Source organism: Cenococcum geophilum (genome assembly GCF_001692895.1).
Source record: "Cenococcum geophilum 1.58 unplaced genomic scaffold K441scaffold_31, whole genome shotgun sequence".
Lineage (NCBI taxonomy): Eukaryota > Fungi > Ascomycota > Dothideomycetes > Gloniales > Gloniaceae > Cenococcum > Cenococcum geophilum.
In genome coordinates, this window is record NW_027137589.1 from 927,140 (window position 1) to 950,191 (window position 23,052).

At 45.6% G+C, this 23,052-nt stretch overlaps 6 protein-coding genes across 6 annotated transcripts; 3 read left to right on the plus strand and 3 right to left on the minus strand.

Annotated features, from left to right (window-relative positions):
* Positions 1 to 2,873: 2,873 nt before the first annotated feature.
* Positions 2,874 to 3,600, minus strand: K441DRAFT_678805 (uncharacterized protein; the record flags this gene model as incomplete). The annotated part of the gene is made up of 2 exons (XM_067651190.1): positions 2,874 to 3,188; positions 3,250 to 3,600. The coding sequence occupies 2 exons, from the start codon at positions 3,598 to 3,600 to the stop codon at positions 2,874 to 2,876; spliced, it is 666 nt and encodes a 221-aa protein (XP_067502153.1).
* On the plus strand, positions 3,588 to 5,716 carry K441DRAFT_614319 (kynureninase). Its single transcript, XM_067645674.1, has 2 exons — positions 3,588 to 4,343; positions 4,438 to 5,716. Exons 1-2 carry the CDS (start codon positions 3,810 to 3,812, stop codon positions 5,449 to 5,451), a joined length of 1,548 nt encoding a protein of 515 aa, XP_067502154.1. The 5' UTR covers positions 3,588 to 3,809; the 3' UTR covers positions 5,452 to 5,716.
* A 6,817-nt stretch (positions 5,717 to 12,533) lies between these two features.
* On the plus strand, positions 12,534 to 13,640 carry K441DRAFT_662776 (arylamine N-acetyltransferase 2). The gene is made up of 2 exons (XM_067649097.1): positions 12,534 to 12,934; positions 13,021 to 13,640. The coding sequence occupies exons 1-2, from the start codon at positions 12,564 to 12,566 to the stop codon at positions 13,583 to 13,585; spliced, it is 936 nt and encodes a 311-aa protein (XP_067502155.1). The 5' UTR covers positions 12,534 to 12,563; the 3' UTR covers positions 13,586 to 13,640.
* Positions 13,641 to 14,169: 529 nt separating this feature from the next.
* On the minus strand, positions 14,170 to 17,165 carry K441DRAFT_688239 (vacuolar protein sorting-associated protein 35; the record flags this gene model as incomplete). Its single annotated transcript, XM_067652165.1, has 7 exons — positions 14,170 to 14,331; positions 14,426 to 14,572; positions 14,637 to 15,182; positions 15,229 to 15,703; positions 15,757 to 16,273; positions 16,328 to 16,962; positions 17,032 to 17,165. The coding sequence occupies 7 exons, from the start codon at positions 17,163 to 17,165 to the stop codon at positions 14,170 to 14,172; spliced, it is 2,616 nt and encodes an 871-aa protein (XP_067502156.1).
* Positions 17,166 to 17,368: 203 nt separating this feature from the next.
* Positions 17,369 to 18,754, minus strand: K441DRAFT_662779 (uncharacterized protein). The gene has a single exon (XM_067649098.1). The coding sequence runs from the start codon at positions 18,539 to 18,541 to the stop codon at positions 17,705 to 17,707; it is 837 nt and encodes a 278-aa protein (XP_067502157.1). The 5' UTR covers positions 18,542 to 18,754; the 3' UTR covers positions 17,369 to 17,704.
* A 3,091-nt stretch (positions 18,755 to 21,845) lies between these two features.
* On the plus strand, positions 21,846 to 23,046 carry K441DRAFT_678812 (uncharacterized protein; the record flags this gene model as incomplete). The annotated part of the gene is made up of 3 exons (XM_067651191.1): positions 21,846 to 21,856; positions 21,939 to 22,882; positions 22,931 to 23,046. 3 exons carry the CDS (start codon positions 21,846 to 21,848, stop codon positions 23,044 to 23,046), a joined length of 1,071 nt encoding a protein of 356 aa, XP_067502158.1.
* Between the last annotated feature and the right edge of the window lie 6 nt (positions 23,047 to 23,052).

The following is a 23,052-nucleotide window of genomic DNA, read 5'->3' on the forward strand; positions in this document are numbered from 1 at the left end:
GTCTCTACCTTATTTATTTATAGAAATTCATTATAGAAATATATTATCTATTTATAACCGTTATACGCCACGATCTCCTGGAATAAGTTAATATATACTTAGTAGAAGGGCCTTATTACCTTATTAGTAGGTGCTCTTCTTAATACAATTTTATAAGCCTTACTAACAGCATAGGATTTACATTCAATTATCGCTGGTCCTCAAAGCTTCGCACTACCTACCTCCTAAGGTAGATGCTCAATCGCGTCGGGTCCTATATAACCTAGTCTCTTATACCAGAGCCTTCCTGCTACTTCTTAATTAGGAAGGGGGTCTCGCAATTGGATTGTAAATAAGGCTTTTAGCTTATTATATTTAAGCGTGTTTTAGTTATAATATCGCCCGCAATAGGCAAATGTCTTATAATCGTCTTTGTAATATAGTAGGTTCTTTTTATTGTCCTACCATATATTTTTATCGTTAAACCTATCTAAACAGGCCAAATTTGTATAGAACGCTAGTATATATACTACATTAGCCAGTAGGATCTTCTTAGGGCCTACTAGCGTCTGGATTATAACTACTGCCGTCCCTATACCCTTAACTAGATCTAGGCCTGTTCCGGCGTATATAAAGTTATTACTTAATTAGAGCTCGTTGACGAATCTTAATTAATTATTAATGACGTATATCGTGGTTTTGTTATTAAGAATAACGCTATTATATAGCTTGTAGTCAGAACCTGCGTTATAGGCGCCTACTTAGTATACGGCAAAGATACCATGGTTATCTTCCTTTTAACTTCCGTCTGGGTTCCGTACGGCTTCCTTTTATAGAGCTTCCTTACCTAAAGCCTCCTTCCTTATCTTCTTAATCTTTAACTTAGTCTAATCTAATACGCTTACAATCCTTTCCTTAACTTTTATAGCCGTAGCTTTATTAGATTTTTAATCCTTTAATTAAACCAATTCGTTAATATAAGAACAATCCGGAAACCAGTAAACATCTCCGCAGTAGCACGTTAGGGTATCTTTCTTCTTTAACGTCCTAGATGGTGTAGTAGGGACCTTATCCTTAAGAGCCTTGTCCTTAGGAGCCTCGTCTTTATAAAATCCGTTAATTAACTCGCCCTAAAAGCCCACTGCATTAGCGCTAAGTTAATCCCTTCTCTTTTAGGCAGTCTCTATTCATTAATAGTTCCGATATATTTTAACTAGTTAATCTATAGATATCATCTGGTTACTGGCCCAGTCGTGTTTATTAAATTTAACCCTCCACGTCAAAGCCTAGTTTGGTAATGCTGGCTCTATAGCCAGCAAAAAGTCTCTAATCGCTCAGTCACCGTTTACGTCTAGTAATTTAATCTTTTTGCAGTCATTATATATCTTCTCCTACTACTATAGCCAGGCCTTAAAGTTCTGGTTCTTTAGGCCCTTTTTAACCTTAGCATATTAAGTAGATAGGTACAGCTTACGTGCTATATCGGTAGGGGCAACCCTCTCCTTAAGAGCCACCAGGGTATCATATACCAAGTCAATACCCAGTATATAGGTGTTAAGGTTCCTGGCCACTACACCAGTGATATAGCTTCGTAGGGAGGTCAAAGCTACCTTCTACTTCTTATATTCCTTCTTTACTATCTTATACCTCTTACGGAGAATTTAAAGCTCGTCCTTCTCGTCCTCAGAGAGAGCTGCATATAAGGTCGTTCCTGTCTTCACATCTTAAGGCCTAGGAAAGACTAGTTCAAGCAAACGGGGCAACTAATCCTATTTAGTTAAGGGGTTAACGTATTCCCATACGTCTCCTGTTCGAGCTCAAAGCCTAATAAGGTTAATCCATTCGTCCCAATCGGCTTAGTTCGATAATATCACCGTCGTAGTAACAGCTTAGGTAGCTTAAGAAGTTATATTAAAAGGTGCTTGCAAGGATAAATGAAGTATTTAATAAGGGATAGGGTCAATCAAATCAATAGGTGCAATATGGCAAGTCACCCGGGCTCATAACTGTCAATCGGTAGTCCGTGCACCAATTATAAGGTAAGATTAAGGACTCTGTCTATTCAAACTATAAAGGAAAAAGACTATATATACATGAGGTAGTACCCCCCACAGGGGTCCCTAGAGAATCGGTGAAACTAGATTGAAACCAGGTCGAGACAAATCTGAAGCTGATGTCTGACAGTACCCGTCACGGTCGACAAGTAGGTAGAAATGTTCCGATTCCTCTGTATATTAAAATGCCGTTAGAATCCCTGAATTCATGGCTATAGTCTCAGGTTCCTCATGGACAGGGTGCGTGCCGAATGTGAGTGAGCGTAAGAGATTGCTACTTCATTGTTTCTTCAGTGTAGAAATAGAAATAAAGAAGCTTCGTCCTGTAGGCTGGAGCAGGATGGATGAGGCACGACCGGTAAACCAAGGGTACATGCGAATTTCGAAGCCTGTTCCGCTACTTCAGTTGGAACTAGAAGCGGAGGAGTATGTCCCACCAATCATTCAGTTAAGAGGGTATCTGTCAGTCAGTTGCGGCTTCGATTTGCTCTCCCCTTGCGGTAAGCGACGCTGCTCTGCCCAGATGGAAATGAATGCTGCTAAGCTGGAGTTCTGGATTACGCTATATAACTAAATTCGGTGTTAGATGGAGCGCCCAACTCTAATACCAAATGAATCTCAGTCCGACATTTGCTAAATGTTATGAGAGTGGCGAGGCATTCTCCTCATTTCTTCAGTATGTGCAGGTACGGCGGAATAAAAACGTACAAGACTAAAGCGTGCTGTCTTTATCAGATATGAGAAGACCCAATGTGGGCCAAGCCCCGAAGTCCAAAATGCGCCCTGAGAGCCCCACTAACTCCAAATGATGCATCCTCCTCTTCCATAGCTACCGCAAAGTCACATCTTAATATCGAAACTCGTGCCACACCCACAACTACTTGTTGCAAGAGGATTGTCCACTATTTTGAACTGACTGCCTATTAGCTCCATCGTATAGTCGACTTTGCTACCTTTTAGCAAATCTAAGCTGGGCTCATCCAGAACCACCTTCGTGCCATGCGCNCCTTCGAAGACGGTGTCTTCATCTGGGGATATTTTGGAGCCATTTGTAAGAGACATGAGATATTGGAAGCCGTGGCAGCCACCAGATTCGACAGTGATGCGGAGGGCGAGATCAGGATTGGAATCAGCGGTCATGATTTGGTGGAGGCGCTGAAAAAAATTTAACAAATGATTCACAGAGAGCAGCATTTAAAGGGGCTCAAGGGTTTACATTTGCGGCGCGGGGGGTTATTTCTATGTTCATCTCATTGCCATCTTCATCTTTGCGCGGGTTCTGTATGGCTTTCTGGACAGCCGAAGTGGAGGAGAAGGAGTGGTGGAAAGGCTTCAAAGAGCTGATTTGAGATTTTCTGGGGGAATTAGAGGATATTGATGGTTGCGGCCGGTATGAAGGAGCGAGGAAGTCAAGGTAAAGTGGTAATCGGATAGTGGCGGGTTGAGCCAGACTAAAAGATCGACTGCTATTCTGGTGCAGTGGGCTCGCGTAGGTGAAGCTACTTCGCAGCATTCCTCTCCTAGCGCTCCGGAGACACGCCGCACACACTGTCAACGGAGAAGCCATAACGACAAAGGGGAAGGGTTTGAAAAGCACGGTGGTGAGCAAGAAGTTTGATGGATTGTTCAGCAAAGGCCCGAGGGCGGAAACCCGTGGCAATATTTCCCCTTGGCGTGGGACCAACCACCACTTAAAATCTTCCCCCATCTCACTCTGTGATTGACTCACTGCATAGATAGCACTACACAAGCAATTACGACAGCATCCATTTAACAATGGCTCTAGACAAGAGGCCATTATACGATGCTAATAAGCCAGTCATCTTTACTAAAGACTTTGCATTGACAGAAGACGCAAAAGATTCGCTCCGCCACCTCCGAAATGAGTTTATTATACCTACAAAAGACGATTTGAAGAACAAACGCTATGGACCGGCAGAGAAAACAAGGGACTATGACAGCTGCTCCGCGACTTCAATACAGCCACAGCCATGCACTTATCTATGTGGTAATTCTTTGGGTTTACAGCCGCGAAGAACATCCGAATATATCAAGAAGTATCTGGATACTTGGGCTTCGAAAGGAGTATATGGCCACTTTAAGGAATTAGAAGGTGGCCTTCCTCCATGGTTGCACATAGATGATGCTATTAAAGAGCAGACAGCAAAGATAGTGGGGGCCTTGCCGGGTGAGGTGGTAGTCATGCAGACTTTAACAGCAAATCTCCACTTTCTATTGGCTAGCTTCTACAAGCCGACAAAGGATAGGTATAAGATCATTATTGAGGGCAAAGCTTTCCCCAGTGACCATGTAAGTAACTAGCTGTTGTTGGACCTTTGTTATATGGAAATTGGCATTCCCCTTTGGCATTCTTCATTCCATCCATCGCTGATAATCTTAACAGTATGCTGCCCTTTCTCAGCTTGAGCACCATAATATACCTGCTTGTGCCCTGATAACTATAACACCCCCTTCTCCTGACTCGCCATACCTCTCAACGGAACATGTTCTCTCTGTTATCTCTCAGCATCAAGCATCAACTGCTCTAGTTCTTCTCCCGGGCGTCCAATTCTACAGCGGCCAGCTCTTTGACATCGACATCATAACACGTCATGCCCAATCTCTCGGAATTACCGTAGGCTGGGATCTCGCACACGCTGTGGGAAACGTGCCGCTTAACCTCCACGACTGGAACGTGGACTTTGCTGCCTGGTGCAACTACAAGTACATGAACGGCGGGCCCGGCGTTATCGGAGGGCTATTCGTGCACGAGCGACACGGACGCGTTGAAACGTCCTCTACTAACAACAGACCAGACGATCATGTTGACGGATCTACTGCAGGAGAGCAGCAAATTATATATCGACCTCGATTAAGTGGTTGGTGGGGCAGTGACAAGTCTGCTCGCTTCCGCATGGACAACAAGTTCGTTCCTATCCCTGGTGCGTCAGGATTCCAACTGTCTAATCCCTCTGTACTCGACATGGCAGCTGTTATGGCATCGTTAGATGTCTTCGCGATGACAGGCATGCAGGCACTACGCGAGAAGAGTGTGAAGCTTACTGCGTATCTCGAAACGCGCCTTCAGCACTACCCCGATGGCAAGGCGCCGTACAGAATCATCACTCCCGCAAATGCGGCAGAGCGAGGTGCGCAACTTAGCATATTACTGCAGCCAGGCTTGCTAGGTTCGGTCATGGAGATCTTGGAAGAGGAGGGTGTGGTGGTAGATGAGAGACGACCGGATGTCATACGTGTAGCTCCTGCGCCGTTGTACAACTCGTATGCCGATGTGCATCGATTCGTGATGGTATTTCAGGAAGCGTGCAAAAAGGCGCAAAAGGGTCAACATGGACACAACAAGAGTATCATGATAGAAGGTGGTAAGGACTCACATGGCGGGGCGGAAGTCAAGTGAGGTTTTGGGAGTCGAGGTGATTATCTTGATAAATAACTGGGCGCTTTACAGAGCGAGCACTTGCAACAATCTACTCGGGAAGTCAAAAGAGCTGATGTCCTTAGATGACTCTCAACCGAAGATTTACGAATGATTTTTCTTGTCACATGAGGGACAAGGTTATATGACTGTATCATAGTAGACATAGACATCAAGCAGATCTCAGAGCTTCCTTCGTGCACTAGCTGCACGAAGAACTTTAGATAACAATAGGCTGAACGGGTGGCTTTCGGGTATCTGAATACCCTTACCTAAGATCCTTTCTGAATGCAACGCCGCAATCGATCGTCTTAAACTGCCGTCTCCAGCGCAAATCCAAATAAACTATCCATCTGCACCCACTGCCTTCCATTTTTCTTCAGCCACATCTCAACTGCATCCTTCACCGTCCCAAACCTCTCCCTATTAACTTCTGCCAGTACCTTCACTTTCTCCAACTCTTCCCCTATACTCCCCTCTCCGCCCACTTTTACCTCCTTGCTCCCAGCTTTGTCCACATCGAAAAGCGATTGCAGATACAACAACTGGTTCCACAAATCCTTCTCGCTGAATTCCCAGTTCATTTTTCCTAAGCAACCAGTCGCGAGCCCCTTTGGCCCTAAACATCGGTGTCCGTACACACTCATCTGCCGGGTACGCGCGCCACAGGATGGGTCGTCGCAGACCAGCCAACCAGAATAATAGCGGGCGAGATGCTGTCTTACGGCAGCCTCAACTTGGGCGACGACGCTAATTGTTGTCAACGACGCGCCGCAGTCTTGATTAGCGCATTTCACGCCATCATGGGAAACGAGGCCGGGAGAGCCTGCCAGGCCGGAAAACGGGAAGGTGGCGCGGCAGGTGCGGCAGCGGAGATGGAGCGGTATGCAGGATTTGAAGCGGACTGAGTCAGGGATTTGGGATTCGAGAGGGTGGATTTCGTTATCAGTGGAAGATGAAGTCGAGGATGTGATGCGATATTTGGACGTGTCGAGCCCGAGGCAGGCAGCTAGTTGTATGATATTGGTGCTGGGTATAGGAGCACAGAGGCGCTCGACAGGGGGCAGGATTTGTTTGTGGAGATAGTGATCAATGTCTATGTATTTTGAACGTTAGAATTATGTTCAGTGAATCCTAAACGGGAAGAAAGAGTGGGGGAGTGATAAGGGAAGGGCCATACCGGGTTTGAGCCCTGAGTCAGGTTTCATAACCTCTTCGAGGGTAAATGCATTCTTCGCTGCGTTTTCGGCGGAGCCACTGCTGTCCCCTGTAATCACAAATGACATAACGTCTTTTGCTTTAACGTGCTTCCCCTTGGCCATCAGACGCAGGGCGACTTGAACGGAAGGCATGCTATTGGGATTTGGATATTCTTTGGGATTCTTGCCTAGTTGCTATGGGAATTTCGTTAGTGGGAGACCGAGACTGATTGCGAGACCAGAAACAAACCGTAAAGATGGTATATTTTTGCACTGGGATAGAGAAGCTGCGCATTTTTTCGGCGAGTTCCCGGAGGTATTCATGGATTTTCTCGACTACGCTTTCTGCATCATCGCCAGAAAGGAGGAAGTTCAGTAATTGGCTATTTAGTTAGTTAGTCATTGACTTCAACACATACAAAATGGCACATACGAAGAAGTCTCTTTAGAAAGAGCGCAGTACTCTCTACGTCTCATATCGAGACCCTTAACCTCCAATTTTTCGGTATACTTGCCATCGATTTGGACCATGTTGATAGCCGCATACTTCTTCTTGGCATGAAGGAGAAGACGCCGGAAAATGTTGTCTATATCAATTTCCAGGAGCTTGTAGCTATCGTTAACGTCCTTTTTGAACTCATTTCCAACTTTTATGGCGTCTTGGATATTATCAGTATTAGTATTGATCATGACCGAGTCAGTGTCTCCGTAAATAACCCGAAGCATTTTAGCCTCAGCCATGTCTTTCGTTCGGCGAAGGATCTCGCGGCCTTTGAATGTAATGAGCATCGCTAGAGGGCGAGCGTAGAATCGAGACCTGGTGTATCCGAGACATCCATACATAGAGTTTGCGGTGAGTTTTAACGCCATCTGTTTGATATCCCAAGTGGCGAGCTGATCTAGAGTTGCAGTTGGGTCTTTCATGAGCTTCTTGACCTCTCGCCGGCGATTCACGAGTGTGGCAATAAGTCTTGGTAGAACACCTTGATCTTCGGTATCACTTGGAATCTCAGGGACCTTCTCGTCTTCTTCGGACTAATGAAAGTTAGTTAATAGTACCGGTAGAAATTGAAAAGCACTTACGACGTCTGCTCTTTCGATCGTAGTAAAGCAAATATTGAACTCCTGGATGATACTTGGGTACAAACTATTGAAGTCCATGACCAGAACGAACTTGTCATAAAGACGCTTTTCAGGTTCGAAGACAAGACCGCCTTTGTATTTATCCTTTTTCTTGGCATCGACACCCTCTTCACCTTCAGGGTTCTCTTCCTCAACCTTTTGCTTGCTTTTGCCCCACACTTTATCCGGGCAAATGTATTTGTTACGGTAGAACTCATGAAGCAAGATGTACTCGTTTCGCTCAGCTCTTGTGCCACTCAAGGTGCGAGCCCAAGAGTTTCCGGCAAGGTTCGTTAAAACCTTAGTAAGGGGAAGCATCTGTACCTTCAAAGCGATAGCAGCGATGAAGAATGCATCTGCTTCACAATGCTTGACATAATTCATAAGACCATCTCGTGTTGAGGCCCAAGTCTTAAGTGCTTCTTCGTTATCAAGTTCCATGCGAGCATGTCCATTTCCAAGAACTAGTTCGCACATCTCCTTGAGACTCCATGATTGGCATTTTGTCATAAGAGACTGGTTAAAATTAGCATGAAAATCTCGGCAGGTGAAGGCTATCTTACCTTTCCAAGATCATTTCCCAAGTCGCAGAGCAGACGGCCAGCAGCTAACTGCCTCTCAACGAAGAAACTCCCACCTCCCTTACCCATATTTTTCGGCCATTCGCTCCTTCGAAGCCGCCCAATTCTGTGCCAACCCGGAGTTTTCCTCTCTCGCATGNGATTGAGTAAGATACTGTAGTCAACGTCGTCAAGCCGGTGACCAACCAAGACATCTGGATCGTCTTTTTGTAGAACTGCCATGAACAAGCTGAGGAGGTTTTGTTCTGTCTTTTCAAGTCGTATGGTGCCTTTGTGCTTGTCGGCTTCGGCTTTGAACCCCATTGGGAATGCCTCGCCATTCGGACGCATGACGGTGAAAGTCTTGCAGGGTAACTTCTCTGCCGGGGTATTATCTGTGAGGGATATGTTTTCATAGACCATAGCAGTGATCATGAGAATTTCCTGCTTGTTTTCTTTGGGATTGAAGGTAGTTCGAAGAGCAATGCTCATGAGAGTAAGAGGGGGTGCTTCAAGGTTGTCCGAATTTCCTATAGTTGTGACAAGGTTAGGTTTGCTCACTTGGAGCTCGAGTTTACACCAGGACGCGTTGTTGACAGCTTGGAAATCAGCTCCTTCGATCTTCAGCCAGCATGGGCCCATTATATTTTTCCATAATACGAACTGCTCAAAGAGCGCGGTGTTCGTACCAAAAACATGAGAGAAAGTCTCGCCTTTTAAGTCTGCCGGCAGTGAGGCCTTGTCGTAGGGATACAACAATTTTAGGTAATCAGCCTCCTTGGGAATACCGGCCAACTCAAATGCGTATTTCCTTGAACAAGGCTTGATTTTGTGCATCCCCACGCGTAGTTTCGTCATCAAACCATCTACTTCATCGTAGACATCACTCATCTCCACCTCCTCGGATGTATCACGTCCGTGGCGTTGACGATATTCGCGAGGTAGAAAGTAAAGTTTCCGGAGAATGTTGTCTACTTTGACGAAGCAACTCACGTAATTTCCCGTTGTTCTGTCTTTTACCTTACCGAACAGGCAAAGACTGCCGTTGATTTCCGTGTAGTCCATCCAGAACATCCGGACACTACCGTCGTCTTCAAGAGCAGATTGTGGGTTCAATTTGCCCATGGGTGCCGAATTCGGTGCAGGGTTGCTTAAGACGTTAAGCCTGCTAGTGACTTCATTCCAGGAAGAGGCATCAATTTCATTGGCAGGGATTCGGACCGGAGAAGAGGTGCCAGGTGTAGGATATTGAGTCTTCTTTATCTTTGGAACGGGCCGACTACCCGACATGTTCACGCTTGTTGATTGAATCCCGGAATGGCCAATCGATTGAGCCACTTCTAAATCATCGTCTTCTTCCTCGACCTTTATAGCCACATGCGATTTTCTTTCCACTGCTTTCGTCACAGGGGATGATTGCAGAGGAGGGTCACTCATAGGAACATCATCGTCCATTGCTGGTATGTACCCATCGTCGTCATCATAAACGGTTTGGGCAGGAGGGGTATCAAATATGAATGTGTCTGAATTGCCTTGATTCTTCGAGGCGGCAGGGAGGTTTTCCGGGATGGGAGGAGAAAGAATACGCGTTTTCCTTCGAGATTCTAATTTCACAGGACGCATTCGAGAAGCAGAGCGGTGGCTTGGGATATTGGTGTCAACTTCGCCGAGGAGGTCTGCCATAAAGGCCGTGTCCTCCGCAGTGGCAACAGGCTGTGCATCGTGTCAGGGACATGCGTGAAGTAATACTGGTAGGCGCTTGCTCACTTTCGGTTTTGGCGCTGCGGCCGTAGTCTTTGCGCTGAAGTACTTGCTAATACCATTATTGATCTTGTCTTGCTTCTCGCGATCTTCCTCACGCTTCCTCTTTGCTGTTTCAAGTAAAAGGATCAGCATCGTTCATAATGGCCTAGGGCAAAACTCTCATACCGGCCTTGCCTTTCAATGGCTGCTCCTCCTCGCTTTCGCTACCATAATCATATCTCCGTTCGGTGGTATCCCAATCTTCTCTCCCGTCGTCGGCGTAACCTTCTCCGTTGTCATCCACGACAAAATCGTCTTGGTCCAATCGGCTTCTGACAACTTTCTTATAACCTTCTTCATCCACTTCTTCATAGAGCTGCTGCTCCTCTTCGACTTGGTAAGTAGACAATCGCGTCTTGCCCGCTGCTCTCAAAGCGCGGAGCTCCGCTAACTTTGCTGCTCTTGAAGTCATATCCGAGAGTTTATGAACAATTATAGAAAGTGAGGAAGTGGTCCAAAGTAAAATCTAAAATTCAAGAAGTAGGTGCTGACATAGTGTGAGGGGAAGCGTGTATGTAAAGACACGATGGTTTTGGCGAAGGAACGCGTGAAATTGGCCGACGCGCGAGGCGCGATTTGACGGGAAAACCTCGGTGTCTTCGTAATTGATTGTCCTCAAGTACTGCTCCTAAGCTCGCCTTGTCAGCGACGATTGATCTCTTTCCACAACTCATTAATTAGTTATATTCCTACGGAATTTACTATCGTGGTGTCCGTACATGTTGATATAGCTTGCGCACATTCCACATGTCCGTCGCTTCAATATGCCAGACACTGCCTCTCGGGACCCACTTGTATGGATTGATTGCGAGGTACTCTCAAGCTTTCATGACTAGGAAACGGGATGCTGACGTGTTATAGATGACAGGGTTAGATCCAGAGACCGAAACAATCCTTCAAATTGCCTGTTTTGTGACAGATTACGATCTTAACCTCCTCGAACCCAATGGCTTTGAAGTCGTCATCCACCATGATAAAGAAACATTGGATAAAATGGGAGAATGGTGTCAAGAGCACCATGGAGCTTCCGGGCTGATACAAGCTTGTATCAGGTCCGAAACCCTGCCTGAGCAAGCCGCAGAATGTCTTTTGCAATACATTAAGAAATACGTGCGACATCCGCAGGAAGCTTTACTTGCAGGGAATTCTGTCCATGCGGATAGGGCTTTCCTAGTCAAACCACCGTACAACACTGTGGTCAACTATCTTCATTACAGGATACTGGATGTAAGCACCATAAAGGAAGCTGCGCGAAGGTGGGCTCCAGATGAGACTCTGAGGCTAAGTCCGCAAAAGCAAGGACTACACGAAGCTCGTGCAGACATTCTTGAGAGCATTGAAGAGGCCAAATTTTATCGCAAATGCTTCTTCCAAAGGCCATCATAGAGGGTTGTCAGCACGCACATTGCTCTCTTACCCTTACATGGCCGCAGTGTAATCATTCATCATTTCATCATAGAGCGTAAATGCACACTTCAATGACTTCGACAAGCCGTTTCTCATGGCCGCAGTGTAATCATTCATCATTTCATCATAGAGCGTAAATGCACACTTCAATGACTTCGACAAGCCGTTTCTCCAAATTACTTGTCTAACCAGCCAACAGCTACACAGTCTCGCGTACACTTTTAAACTAGTTTCAAAAAAAATTGACCCCGGAATATTTGTTGTCCAGAGCTGTATGATCTTCCTCCAACCGCAGAAATACAAAGAAATCACAGCTCTCTGAGGACTCAGTGATATTTGCGCAGGGATAAATTTGACTTAGAGCGTGTGGCCTTGGACTAAAGATGATCGCAAAAAGTTCCCGTTTCCCCGCCCAGTAATAATTTCTTGTAATAAACTATAACTCTAAAAAGAATATCTCCCAGATCGCACGCCTACATTTTCCTTGAACATACGTAGATAGCCAGTACAAGCCTCTCTAGGTTTCCTAATACCAAGGTCATAAATTAAAACCTACTTTTATAACTGTAAAACGGCTCTTTTGTTTTCCTTTTTTGGAAAGACTATTTATTACACCAACTCTTTCTTTTTATTACTTTTTATTCTATCCCTTAACCCGCTGACAACGTACTACGTTATCGATAAGACTTGATGAGAAATAATGCACAGACCATATCGTATCGATAAGGTAGGACGCCAGCAAGTTAAGGGATAAAATCTCTACCTAATTTTATAAAGGGTGTAAATATCTTGGCGGGAAACCGAAACTTTATCGCCAAGCTTTAAAAGGATTTAGGTACGCATATGCCAATTGACGCTAGTACTTCTTTAGAGAAACGGACTGCGTGAGTCATGCTCCTTATCCGAAGCACAGTACATATGAAGCATGACAAGTTCCCCACGACGTTAAAGTTGCACAATTGTTGTCTGTAGATCGCTATTCTTTCTCTGGGCGCTTGCCTTAATGGCTTCAGCATACAGAGAAGAACAAATATGTCAATACCTTAATCTCATCTCTCTTCCCAAAATATATCACCCTATGCCCTCCTACTCATCTCAGAAAACTCTCGAATTTCTGACAGCCCTGCACACTCATCAAATCTCCACAATCCCTTATGAAAATTTGTGTCTCCACTACTCTCAGAAGAAAGAGATACTCTTGGACCCACAAGCCCTGTATGAGAAATGTATGAAAAACGGACGTGGCGGGTATTGCATGGAAGCCAGCATCTTTTTCTACCACGTCTTGCGCGGTTTAGGGTTTGAGACATACATGACGGGTGTGAGAATCCGGCCGAGAGTAGGTGGTGTACCGCAGGGGGATTACCTCGGATGGTATATAGTTTTCCCACCAATTGGCTCTCAATTCAGACTTTAGTGAACTTCAGCTAGGCAATAAAACGGAGGCTAACGAGACGCAGGGTCCACATAGTCAACATTGTGACCCTTGATGATGGCGCGAAGTATATGGTAGATGTTGCATTTGGTGGCGACGGCGCCACGAAGCCAATCCCGCTGGTGGACGGGCAGATAACTCCCAACATCGGCACGCAGGAGTTACGGCTTGTGTATGACCGAATACCGCAGCAGACTTCTCAATCCCAGAGGTGGTGGATTTATCAGTACCGGAACAGTGTCGAAAAAGAGTGGAATTCGTTTTACTGCTTTTCGGAAATTGAGTTTTTGCATCAAGATTTTGAGATAATGAGTTACTTTGCCAGTACAAACAAACGAAGTCCTATGACCTCCACAGTGCTAGTGGTGAAGTTCCTACGCGGAGAAGGCGAAGATGGCCGGGTATATGGGAAGGTCATGCTTGTGGATGGGGAGGTAAAAATAAATACTGATGGAAAAACGCGTGTAGTCAAAGTGTGTAAGACTGAGGATGAAAGAGACGGCGCACTGAAACAGTACTTTGGAATTACGCTAGAGGAGGAAGAGAGGGAAGGGATAAAAGGGATGAGTACAGAACTTAGCAGGAAATAAGTGTTATAAGATTATGGAACCATTAATTTGAGAAATTGTAGGAGGCATTGACCCCCTCCCGTTTCATCAATTGTTCTGGCTCTGCGCCGTCTCCCTGACCTATTTAATCTACCTGGTGAGCTGCCCACATCTCCGATGCTAAAATTCTTCTCAAACTCTCTAAATATGGCCCATCTGTGACGAAGGCTTGATCTTATCGAGTACTTAACCGAATTAGCCCTGTCTATAGTATGACCCGGCCACGAATCTGTGGCTTTTTGAGGCATTTCTGGGGGGCTTCAAATGAGGGGAGAGCATTGTGGTCGTTGTGGAGGTTCTATACAATTGAAAGATAATACAGAACAGTATTTTCCCTCGTCTGGGGTAGCTCAAGTACCTTCCAACTAACATACAAGCTGAACATGTTTTTACTCAGTCTTGTCTCTACAGTTGCTTAGTGGCAGCTGTTACCTAAAACGATCCCCACAGTTTATCTGTACAAGGTCCGTCGACGAGTAGAATTACCTCCACCTCTGGCCATTGCATTTAAACTCCACGAAGAAATCCTAAAAATACGGAAGAGCCAGGTTTGCAAGAAAAGTCACCTACTTTGATGCAGTGACCACGCCTTCATATTCCCTAGATGCAATATAATCCAGCGTACGTTGGAAATGTCTTCGTGGGTTCTCGACTGATGACGCCGCTTCGTTAGACTGCAGGTTTGAATGAATCAGTTCAATGAGGCCATTGAGATATTTGGTCGTAACCTATTTATAATTAGCCTAAGCTCGACGTTTCATAACCGGAAGACATGAACAGCGAACTCAAAGGATCAAAAACAGAGAAGAGTTCTTTGCTTACCGCTTCGTTCTCTTGGTCAAAGTAGTATACATAGCGGTTCAAAATCTCGACAAATAATTCAACAGAAACAGCAGCATCCATGCAGGCATCTGCAACGCGGAGAGCGCGCTGTAGACACTCGAGCACGCGCTTACCGTCACGATAGAGCTAAAAAAGAAACATTAGCACGATCTATTTGTAATTGTCAACTTTAAGAAAATGTTTTACTTACAGTTTTCGGATCCTCTTCACCCCTTGCTCTAATCTCAGTTGCCCACCAAAGATGGCTTGCCAAATAAACTGCTCTACACTGATCCGGTTTCTTTAGAAGCTTGCTGCCATGCAAAGCGCATTTCGTGATGAGGGTATCATAATTCTCTTTTCCAAAATTCCTCGTGGTATGCAAACCACCCGCGATCACACACACAGCCTGGAACTGCGCTCTCGAATCACTTATAGCTTCTTCATAGATTGTAAAGGCTTGAGCGAAGAACTCGTAAGCGACTTCTTCAAATCCATTCTGGTCAGCAACTTGACCACATGCGACGAAAAGGCGTAGTGAAAGATCTGCAGCGCCATTAACACGAGTGTAGAGAGTTGATAACGTGTTGTGCATAAATTTGTAGAGTGCTGAAGACTGGGAACTCCAATCATCCTCGAAATGTTCGCGTGCTTTGTATCGACGGGCAAGCTTCAGTGAGGAAGTAAGGAGAGCAGGGGTTGTATATTTGACGCGCTCGTTGCCTTCCATGAAGGATTTCCGGGCAGTTTGAAGGAGCTATAAAAGTATTAGCATATGACATTTTTGGAAAGAAGATACAGACCTTGAACTGGGTATCATTATTCGGCCCCTGGATGAGGTGGATAATGCGTGCCAACCATCCTTGCTCTTCTATTGTTTCGTCCGTTTCCATGGCCTTTCTTTGTATCGGCCCACCAGGATAACTTGCTGCTTGCTGGATTCCTTCCTTAATCAGAACTTTCAGAATTTCCAAAACACTCTCCAAATTCTCCACTGAAGTAATCGGTGTTTGGTTCCTGAGGAGACTTCGGGCAACTTCTCCAGCCACCGATCTTCGTGTAGGGTAGGGCTGTGAGTGGAGGAGTGGAATAAAGCTTGGCAATGCGAGGGCGGTAAAAAGAGATAGATAAGCCTTAATTGGAGCGAGAAGGAGGCTTAGTATTTGACTTTGGGTTGCTTGGGAATGCAAATCAGCGCTGTTAGCATACTGAGCAACCTTTTCGTTGGCGAATGCTAGGACTTGATCCACGTAGTCTAACCGGTCGGGATAGATGTTCCTAACCACGTGAATAAATATAAGGTTACGCAAGCTGTGTATCAAACAACTTACAATGCGAGATTTGTCAGAGATACTAGCAGTGCAATGGTGTCTTGTATTGGCAGTCTTTGCAATTTTACCAGGCTAGCAACTTGTTCATGGAAAATTTCGAACAGTTTCACATTATCAGGTATTCCACGAGACTTCTTCGGTTCGCCGTCAGTCTCTAATGACTCGGTTTCAGTTGCTGGAGCTACAGCAGTTGTGGAGGAAGCTATCGACGCCTCCTCCGCACTAATATCTGCACTGTCTAGCGCATCCCCATTTTGTTGTTTCGGTTGCTCTGACTCTTTGCGCTCCTTTGATATCCGCAGTTGTTCTAGTAATTTGGTTGTTGCTTCTTCCTCTGTTTTCCGTCTCTCTTCTGGAGATTCCGACTCCGATTCTCGTTGGGCATATGCAGATAGTCTGTCCATCAATCCAATGACTATCCCTTTGACATTTACGTGAGGGTTAAGTCGGGCGGTCGCAGATAGGAATTGATCTAGAGTATGAAGGTGGTATTCATCAGGGAAAACTTGCGTTACGACTATATGCACAATATTAGTGAACATTTTTGAACATTCATGGCGGAGAAGCCTGCCTTCCAGGAGGTATTCTTGTGCGAGCACATCTCTACACTGAACGACTTGTTCTAGCAAAGGATTCAGTATCTTCTTGTAATTCTCCAAATCCACAAGTTGGCTCAGCCTAACAAGGTTGCTGCCTACGAGCAACTGGAGCTCTTGCCGCTCCTTCGTCCTTTGCTCACGCTCTCTAGAGTGGCCTTGGTGTTGTAGGCGTACCCATAACTTGTTCATCTCGACAAAATTTGTCAATATGAAACTTATCGAATCCTGGAGGTTCCCTTCTGGTCCATCGCCATTGCCACTAGGAAGATGGTCCCGTGCTTGTCCTGCAAGATAGTATCGCAAGAATAGCCCTCGTATCGGGTGCTGGACACCCCGACTCATTTCCATCATGTCCTTCATGATTTCCTTGACCGGTGCGTCCTCGATTGCCATATAGACGGTGCCCACAGTTATCATAAGATATAGTCGGGGTATGATATTTCCAGCATACTGAACGAGCTCGTACAAGTCGGCAAGGTGATTGACCGGGTGGTTGTCTCGAAGATATACAGAGAGGTGGCGCAGCGCATCGAAGACGGCCATGTAAAGCTCATAGTACTGCTTGGGTCCCAAACTACTTGTTCGGAGTTCAGACACCAATGTTGAGCTAAGATACTCATCAGTACTATAAACCAAGGGATTTGCATCAAGCATTTCTCCAAGGTTATATGCTTACCTGCACTTGAGCGCATCCATTAACTTCCCCGGAGTTTCTAGGCACCGCCGCATCAGCATGGTCTGCTGGCGCACCACGGCCAACGCATCTTCGAGTAGACGAGACTGATCTTCTACCGGTGGCGGCGACGCCATTGCTGCTACTATGAATTGTCCAGTGTTGCCTTGGCGGGTCGAGTTGGAGACGGAAGGTCTGGTTGCTGCAAGTTGACGATTGGCATCCACCGTTGCGCTCGCTTGAGAACTCGGGTGGCTCGTATTTAGGTTGTGGCGCAGCGGACGCTGCTTCTGGGACGATATACGCAAACATTGAACGAAAATGCGACAGCTTTGAATTTGTTCAGAATGATCATATTCATCTATGGCTACAAGTATAATTATCTAAATATTGTTCCCCGTCCATGCTATGCAAAACGCCTTCCCAATGCGTGACCGGTCTAATTCCCAGTCCAGGTCCGTTGCCTCCCATTTATACATTAGCGTCAAACTTCAGTAAAGTCGTATCATTTATGTCGCATAAAAGTCCTCTAGCGATATCAATTGCCGTCCATCAAAGTAATCATGCCCGCAGAGTAAATTAGCATTCAGCATGACAGGCCGATTAGCTTTTCCGCGTTCGGACCAGTTTTGAGCATGATCGTTGTATATTTCAATTCGGGATGAGATTATTTTCATCAATAAGAAATTTGTGTGTGATTGTAGCCTTGGGTGGAAGTAGCTACGACGGTTGGGAGCGGTATCGACGGTATCAAAGCACTGGCAGTGGACGGCGGGGGATAAAGAGTTTCCCACTGTCCATTACCAACGTAATGCTCAAGAACTGCGCCAATTGTTGAAGGGGCGGGAATTATGGATGATGTGCTTAAGTACGAGGCAGTTGTTTCGACATTGCTCCATACAGTTGTAAAGGTGCGAATTGGGTATCTCGTATGCCACATTCCATCATCATAGTACTCCGTGGTAACTACTGCCTGGGATGCAGTAACAACAACAGTAACTATAGATGGTTCTCCAGTTGTAATTATGGATTGAGGCGTTGTGGACGATGGAGGTGATTGTGTCGAATCAGTTGGCGACCCAGCCAAAGTGAACGATATGCTGGGCGTGGAGCAAGGTGTAGTAGACATGGAACAAGGAGTAGTAGGCATAGGGCAAGGGGTACTAGGCAATTGATGCGAGTAAGTCGGGGTGAGGGATTCGATAACGCTTGTTGGTGGTGGTTGCGTCTCGACGATAGTGAGAGTGGAGATGATTGTGTTGGTTGATGGAGGGGTAACGTCCGTAGCAACCACCGTCTCCACCTCCGTAGACACAGCACTGGCAGAAGCAGTCACTGTCTCGATAACGGCGATGGGCGAAGAAGTAGAACCCCCATCGACATTCACAACGGAGTAACTCTTCACTCGCTTAACGAGATTGGATCGCGGTTGCTGAGGTCCGTTTAGAGGAAGGGCGGCTGTGAGGAGCGAAAGTGATAGGAAGGCAACGACATCTTGCGAATTGAAACGCATCTTGAATGATTCGTTAAGAAAGACGGCGGTTCGAGATTGGGTGCGGGATAGAGAGTCGTCGGTGTTTTGGCAGACAATAGTGCACAGGACGTGGAGATGAAACTGCGATCCTGGTAAGTTCAGATATCAGAAGACGCCTGTAGAAAGGATGGGGGGGAAGCAAAGGCAAGGGGGTAGATATAGGGCGATCCATGATGGCGATGCAAAAGTCGATGGCTGGTGTGGTGAAATTGATGGAGANCATGAGGCTGGGATCGTTTCAACCACCGCGCACAGACCATACCTTAATAATTTATTTGCCAAGGCGGGAGATCAACCTACCTAACCTAAACACGGAAATGCTGGGCATTTTCCCTCTCCCCTTCCCTTGTCCGCAGTCGCACGGCGTAAGGAGGTAAACTGTTCTAAGCTCGAGCATCATATGTCTGGGACTAATGAGACCGCAATCTCAGACGAACCACAGGGCAGATCAACACCCAGATCCTCTATTTCGCGACTCGAGAACCACGATCAAGAATCGCTCGGCAGTAAAACACGAAGATCTTTCCTATCATGCCGATTTCTTGACACTTGCTTATAACTTGAGTATCGAACACATCAATCAACAAGCAATAATATCTCATACCAGAAATCGAAGACGGCCTCCTGCTTTGACTACCTTAAGGGAGGTCTCAAGGCTCCAAAGCAACGCCCCTAAGTTTCGCTCCCGATCGTTCATAGTGATTCAGCCTCGTCATTCTCTACGTTTTCTAAGCTCTACAAAAATCACACTTTTGCTTAAGAATAAATAGTATGCTATAATATTCGTTCCGTGTCTGGATTCGGACAGAATTGGTATCCTAGTGAAATTCGGAGCTCAGTATATGCCGGCTTCCGGGGCGACTCTACATCATAAAGCTGTGAAGGAATACGCACAATTAGCAGATAATCTTATGTCCACGTGATACTTACGTTTTCCATTTCGGTTTCCTACCCTTTAGTTAACAAAATCTAAAGAGCTATCTAAGTCCATTTGTACCACAACTACCATGTCCAAGAAATCCTCCGCCAACCGTGTTGGGAAGTATATCCAGCCTGCCCTAGCCTCCGAGGCCATTGATATCGACCCTTCCGCAAAAGGTACGGTTATCCGCTGGGCTCTTGGCCTTGAAGGGGTAACCAACATCGTCACCAGAGTATGGATGATGTTCTACCTACAAGTTTTATAAGCATGCCAGTGCCAAAGCCTTCAGACATCACTAGCATGCACTCAACATTTCGGGGCTATGATGTTTGCAGTCACTACACCTATGCTTCTAGCCATTCCGAATACTCGTCGTGCGATCGAGAGCCGTCAGTCTATGTCCCTGATGCTGGTACATTTCGTCCTACTGTTATCGATAAGAGCTGGCCAATAGGATCGAGGCTCCGTGACCGCATACTTTTGATTCTAGTATTCACGCACGGTCTGCTCTCGTAGGACGCTACCAGCGGAAGGGATACTCAAGCGAGGTAGCCATAATATCCTTAGCTACGTATCAGGCGTACTGGCCCAACAAGTGGTTTCCTTGGTTAAGCAGATAGGCTCCGCGTTTCTCTGGCGAATATTCATCTTATTTGTCAAACTCGAATGGCTTGGAAGATACAGAGAGGGTCACAAACAAAATTAAAATCGCTAGTGAAATATCCCTTAGCACGATGAAATGGGCCCTACGGTTATCGATAATAGAATCAATAGGATCAAGGCTCCATGATGGTGTTCGCGCACAGACCACCTTATCGCAGGGTTGACAGGTACGACCCAGCCACATATCCATACATTATTTCTAGAGCAGTTTTATTTCCGATAAAATGGTCAAAATCAGGGACTGTGGGCATGATTAGGTTGTTGCGCGATGGACCTTCACCGCTAGTATAGTGAAGATTCGCTACTGGAGGGCTTGAAACTATCCTGCCTCTATGGTTGGCTATCGAACAAAAAAGGAACAGTGCGGCATGGTTGAGATGTATTCATTTAGTTTATTAGGTGGCATCTTGCCCATAGAGTCTAAAACAACTGTAATCTTTTTACATCAACGAGGTTGAAATTTAGTGCCATGATTCAGACAATTGAAAGACCTCAGCGTACTATTTTCGACATGGAAGTTTGTTCCATGAAAAATATATGTTACTAAAACACAGGTTAATGACACGGATTTTAGCTAAATTCTGTTCAATTAAGCCTGTTTGGCTACTGTTGTTTTTCTTTTCGAAAAAGGCTAATGCACCAACATCTAGACACAACGGTATAGACAGGGATGCATAACTATTCTATTAGTTACATAAGTTATGATTACTATATAACATAACTAATTGCAATCAAAATTAATCTTTTGATTATGGTTACGATTGCGTAATCAATATAATCGCCCGCAGAAAGAACGTGTAGGAATAGAACGTAGTAATACAAAAACGTCCGTGTAGGCTTTCTTAGAAAAAGTTAATATATGCGCGCCAATGCGTTACGGCATATCTTATCTAGAATTACTTTTTAATCACCATCTACCTGTATTTACACTTACTTACCTAATTAGGAAATTAGTACATAACTAAAATAATCAATGCAATCAATCAGGCCGGTTTTACAAGAATCAAAATCTATGAGCCGATTACGGTTGCACTGACTGTGTGCATCCCTGCGGTATAGACACTAACTACACTAAACCTTATTGAGAAGGAAATATTTCAGATAATCCTTCGTATTTGCCTGAGAGAATGATAAGTATTTGGTACGTTATTTTGATTGACTGTAATGCTATACTTGTTAAACAAGAACGTTGGGAATACATACACGAGACGTGTCGACCAAGATCGGCTTTGCTTACCCTGTTTCAGTTGCCTACCACCCTATGACTCACCACCTGTTTCATCGGTCATTCTACACACGAGTTCGTTCGAGAAGACGGCTGACCTATCGATAAGTAGCCTTTACCTCCCACAGTTCGCATCATCCAAGCTATATCATAAACCTTCTCCCACTCGAAAAGGGCATTCTATAAGCACTTGCACTATACGAGTTTTTCAAAAAAGTAGCCACACAAAGTCACCTTTCCATGGAAGTTTCGGGTTCCTTCATATTCAACAACGGCCTAAGCTATAGTGCTACACCCCTTCAGTAAACGGCTCATCACCGGCCTACCCTCCATTACCGTTCGTATAACCATTCTGGCATTAGAAATATTTCTTCCTCACAAGTGGAATCGTGCATAAAATCCTGTTTTGTCAGTCAGCTCACTCTCAACTCCCCTACTTACCATTCTATTGCGCTCCAGGGCCGTCGCTACCTATGACTACATCGTGAGTCCCAATACGCCTCCTAACCTAGCGATTCTCTAGAAAAAGGCCAGGTAAAAATCACAGCTCACTGACATTATCCCAGATGGCCGTTTCGGCAGCTTCGAGTGCCTACCCAAAATGACCTCCACTTCGAGCCTGCGCAACTGCGACGTCTTCCCGCAGAGCTTCGGTTGGTAATTTTCTGCTTCGTGTTTGATGAGAATTTCGGGAGAGATCATCGGATCTTGCTGTGTCGGGATTCTAGCAGCTTGGAGTTTTTATACAGCGAGGCTCTGCAGAGAACATGTCCATACTTGGATTCAAGACTTGTCGGCCTAGACGTTGCAACAGAGGCCGCAGAGGCATTTTATCGAAGCGGAATTCACCTTTACTCTGGCCTAGGCCAGCTCCTGAATGTCTTGGAGCACTGTCCACTCTCGTCAAATGCCACCCCCGGCAGGTTCGTCACATGTTTGAGGTTGTCCATTGACGAAGACGTCGAGTATACCGGTGATAATATCGGCCGTCACTCTTTGCGGAAAGCAGACTGGGTGCTGCTAGATGACCAAGACAATGAACGAATGTTGCAACCAAGAAGATCACAGCTAATGCGACGCTGCTCTAAAGTCGTGTTAAAGATGCCTAAACTAAAGATTTTCCACCTCCTTATTAAACCAGCCGATGAATGGAAGTCGGAGGACAAGCTTTCACTTTGGGAGATGAGGGATTGTGTCCCTATTATCTTTCGACTGCGGGCACGCGGCATCAATGCCTGTGCCTTCCTGAAAGTCATGCCATCGATAGGAAATCTAAACGGAAGTAAACAGAAGGTAAACGAAACACGATACATAAACTCCACTGTTGACGTTTCGATGTGTTTCCCATTCTACAACCCCATAAACAATGGCCTATCTGACCATGGCGGCATCGTGCATGTCGGTGAAGGAGTTTATAGCAGAAACAGCCACAGCTGGGAACAGTCTGATATTCGAAGGCGCAACGCAGAGGCACTGAGAGAATTGTTTAGCCGCCTGGCTGCCGACAAACGTAAGCATTCCCCACAAACTTCTATTTTTACTAATAATACTGTTTCAGGTCTTGACTATGTTGACGGGGACTTTAGAAGGGTAGTCAAGAAAAATGGGAAGAGAGGACCGGTTGGTTTAGGCCCATCAACAGAGCAGGCGCAAAAGAAGGCCCGAAAGTCATGAAGGTTA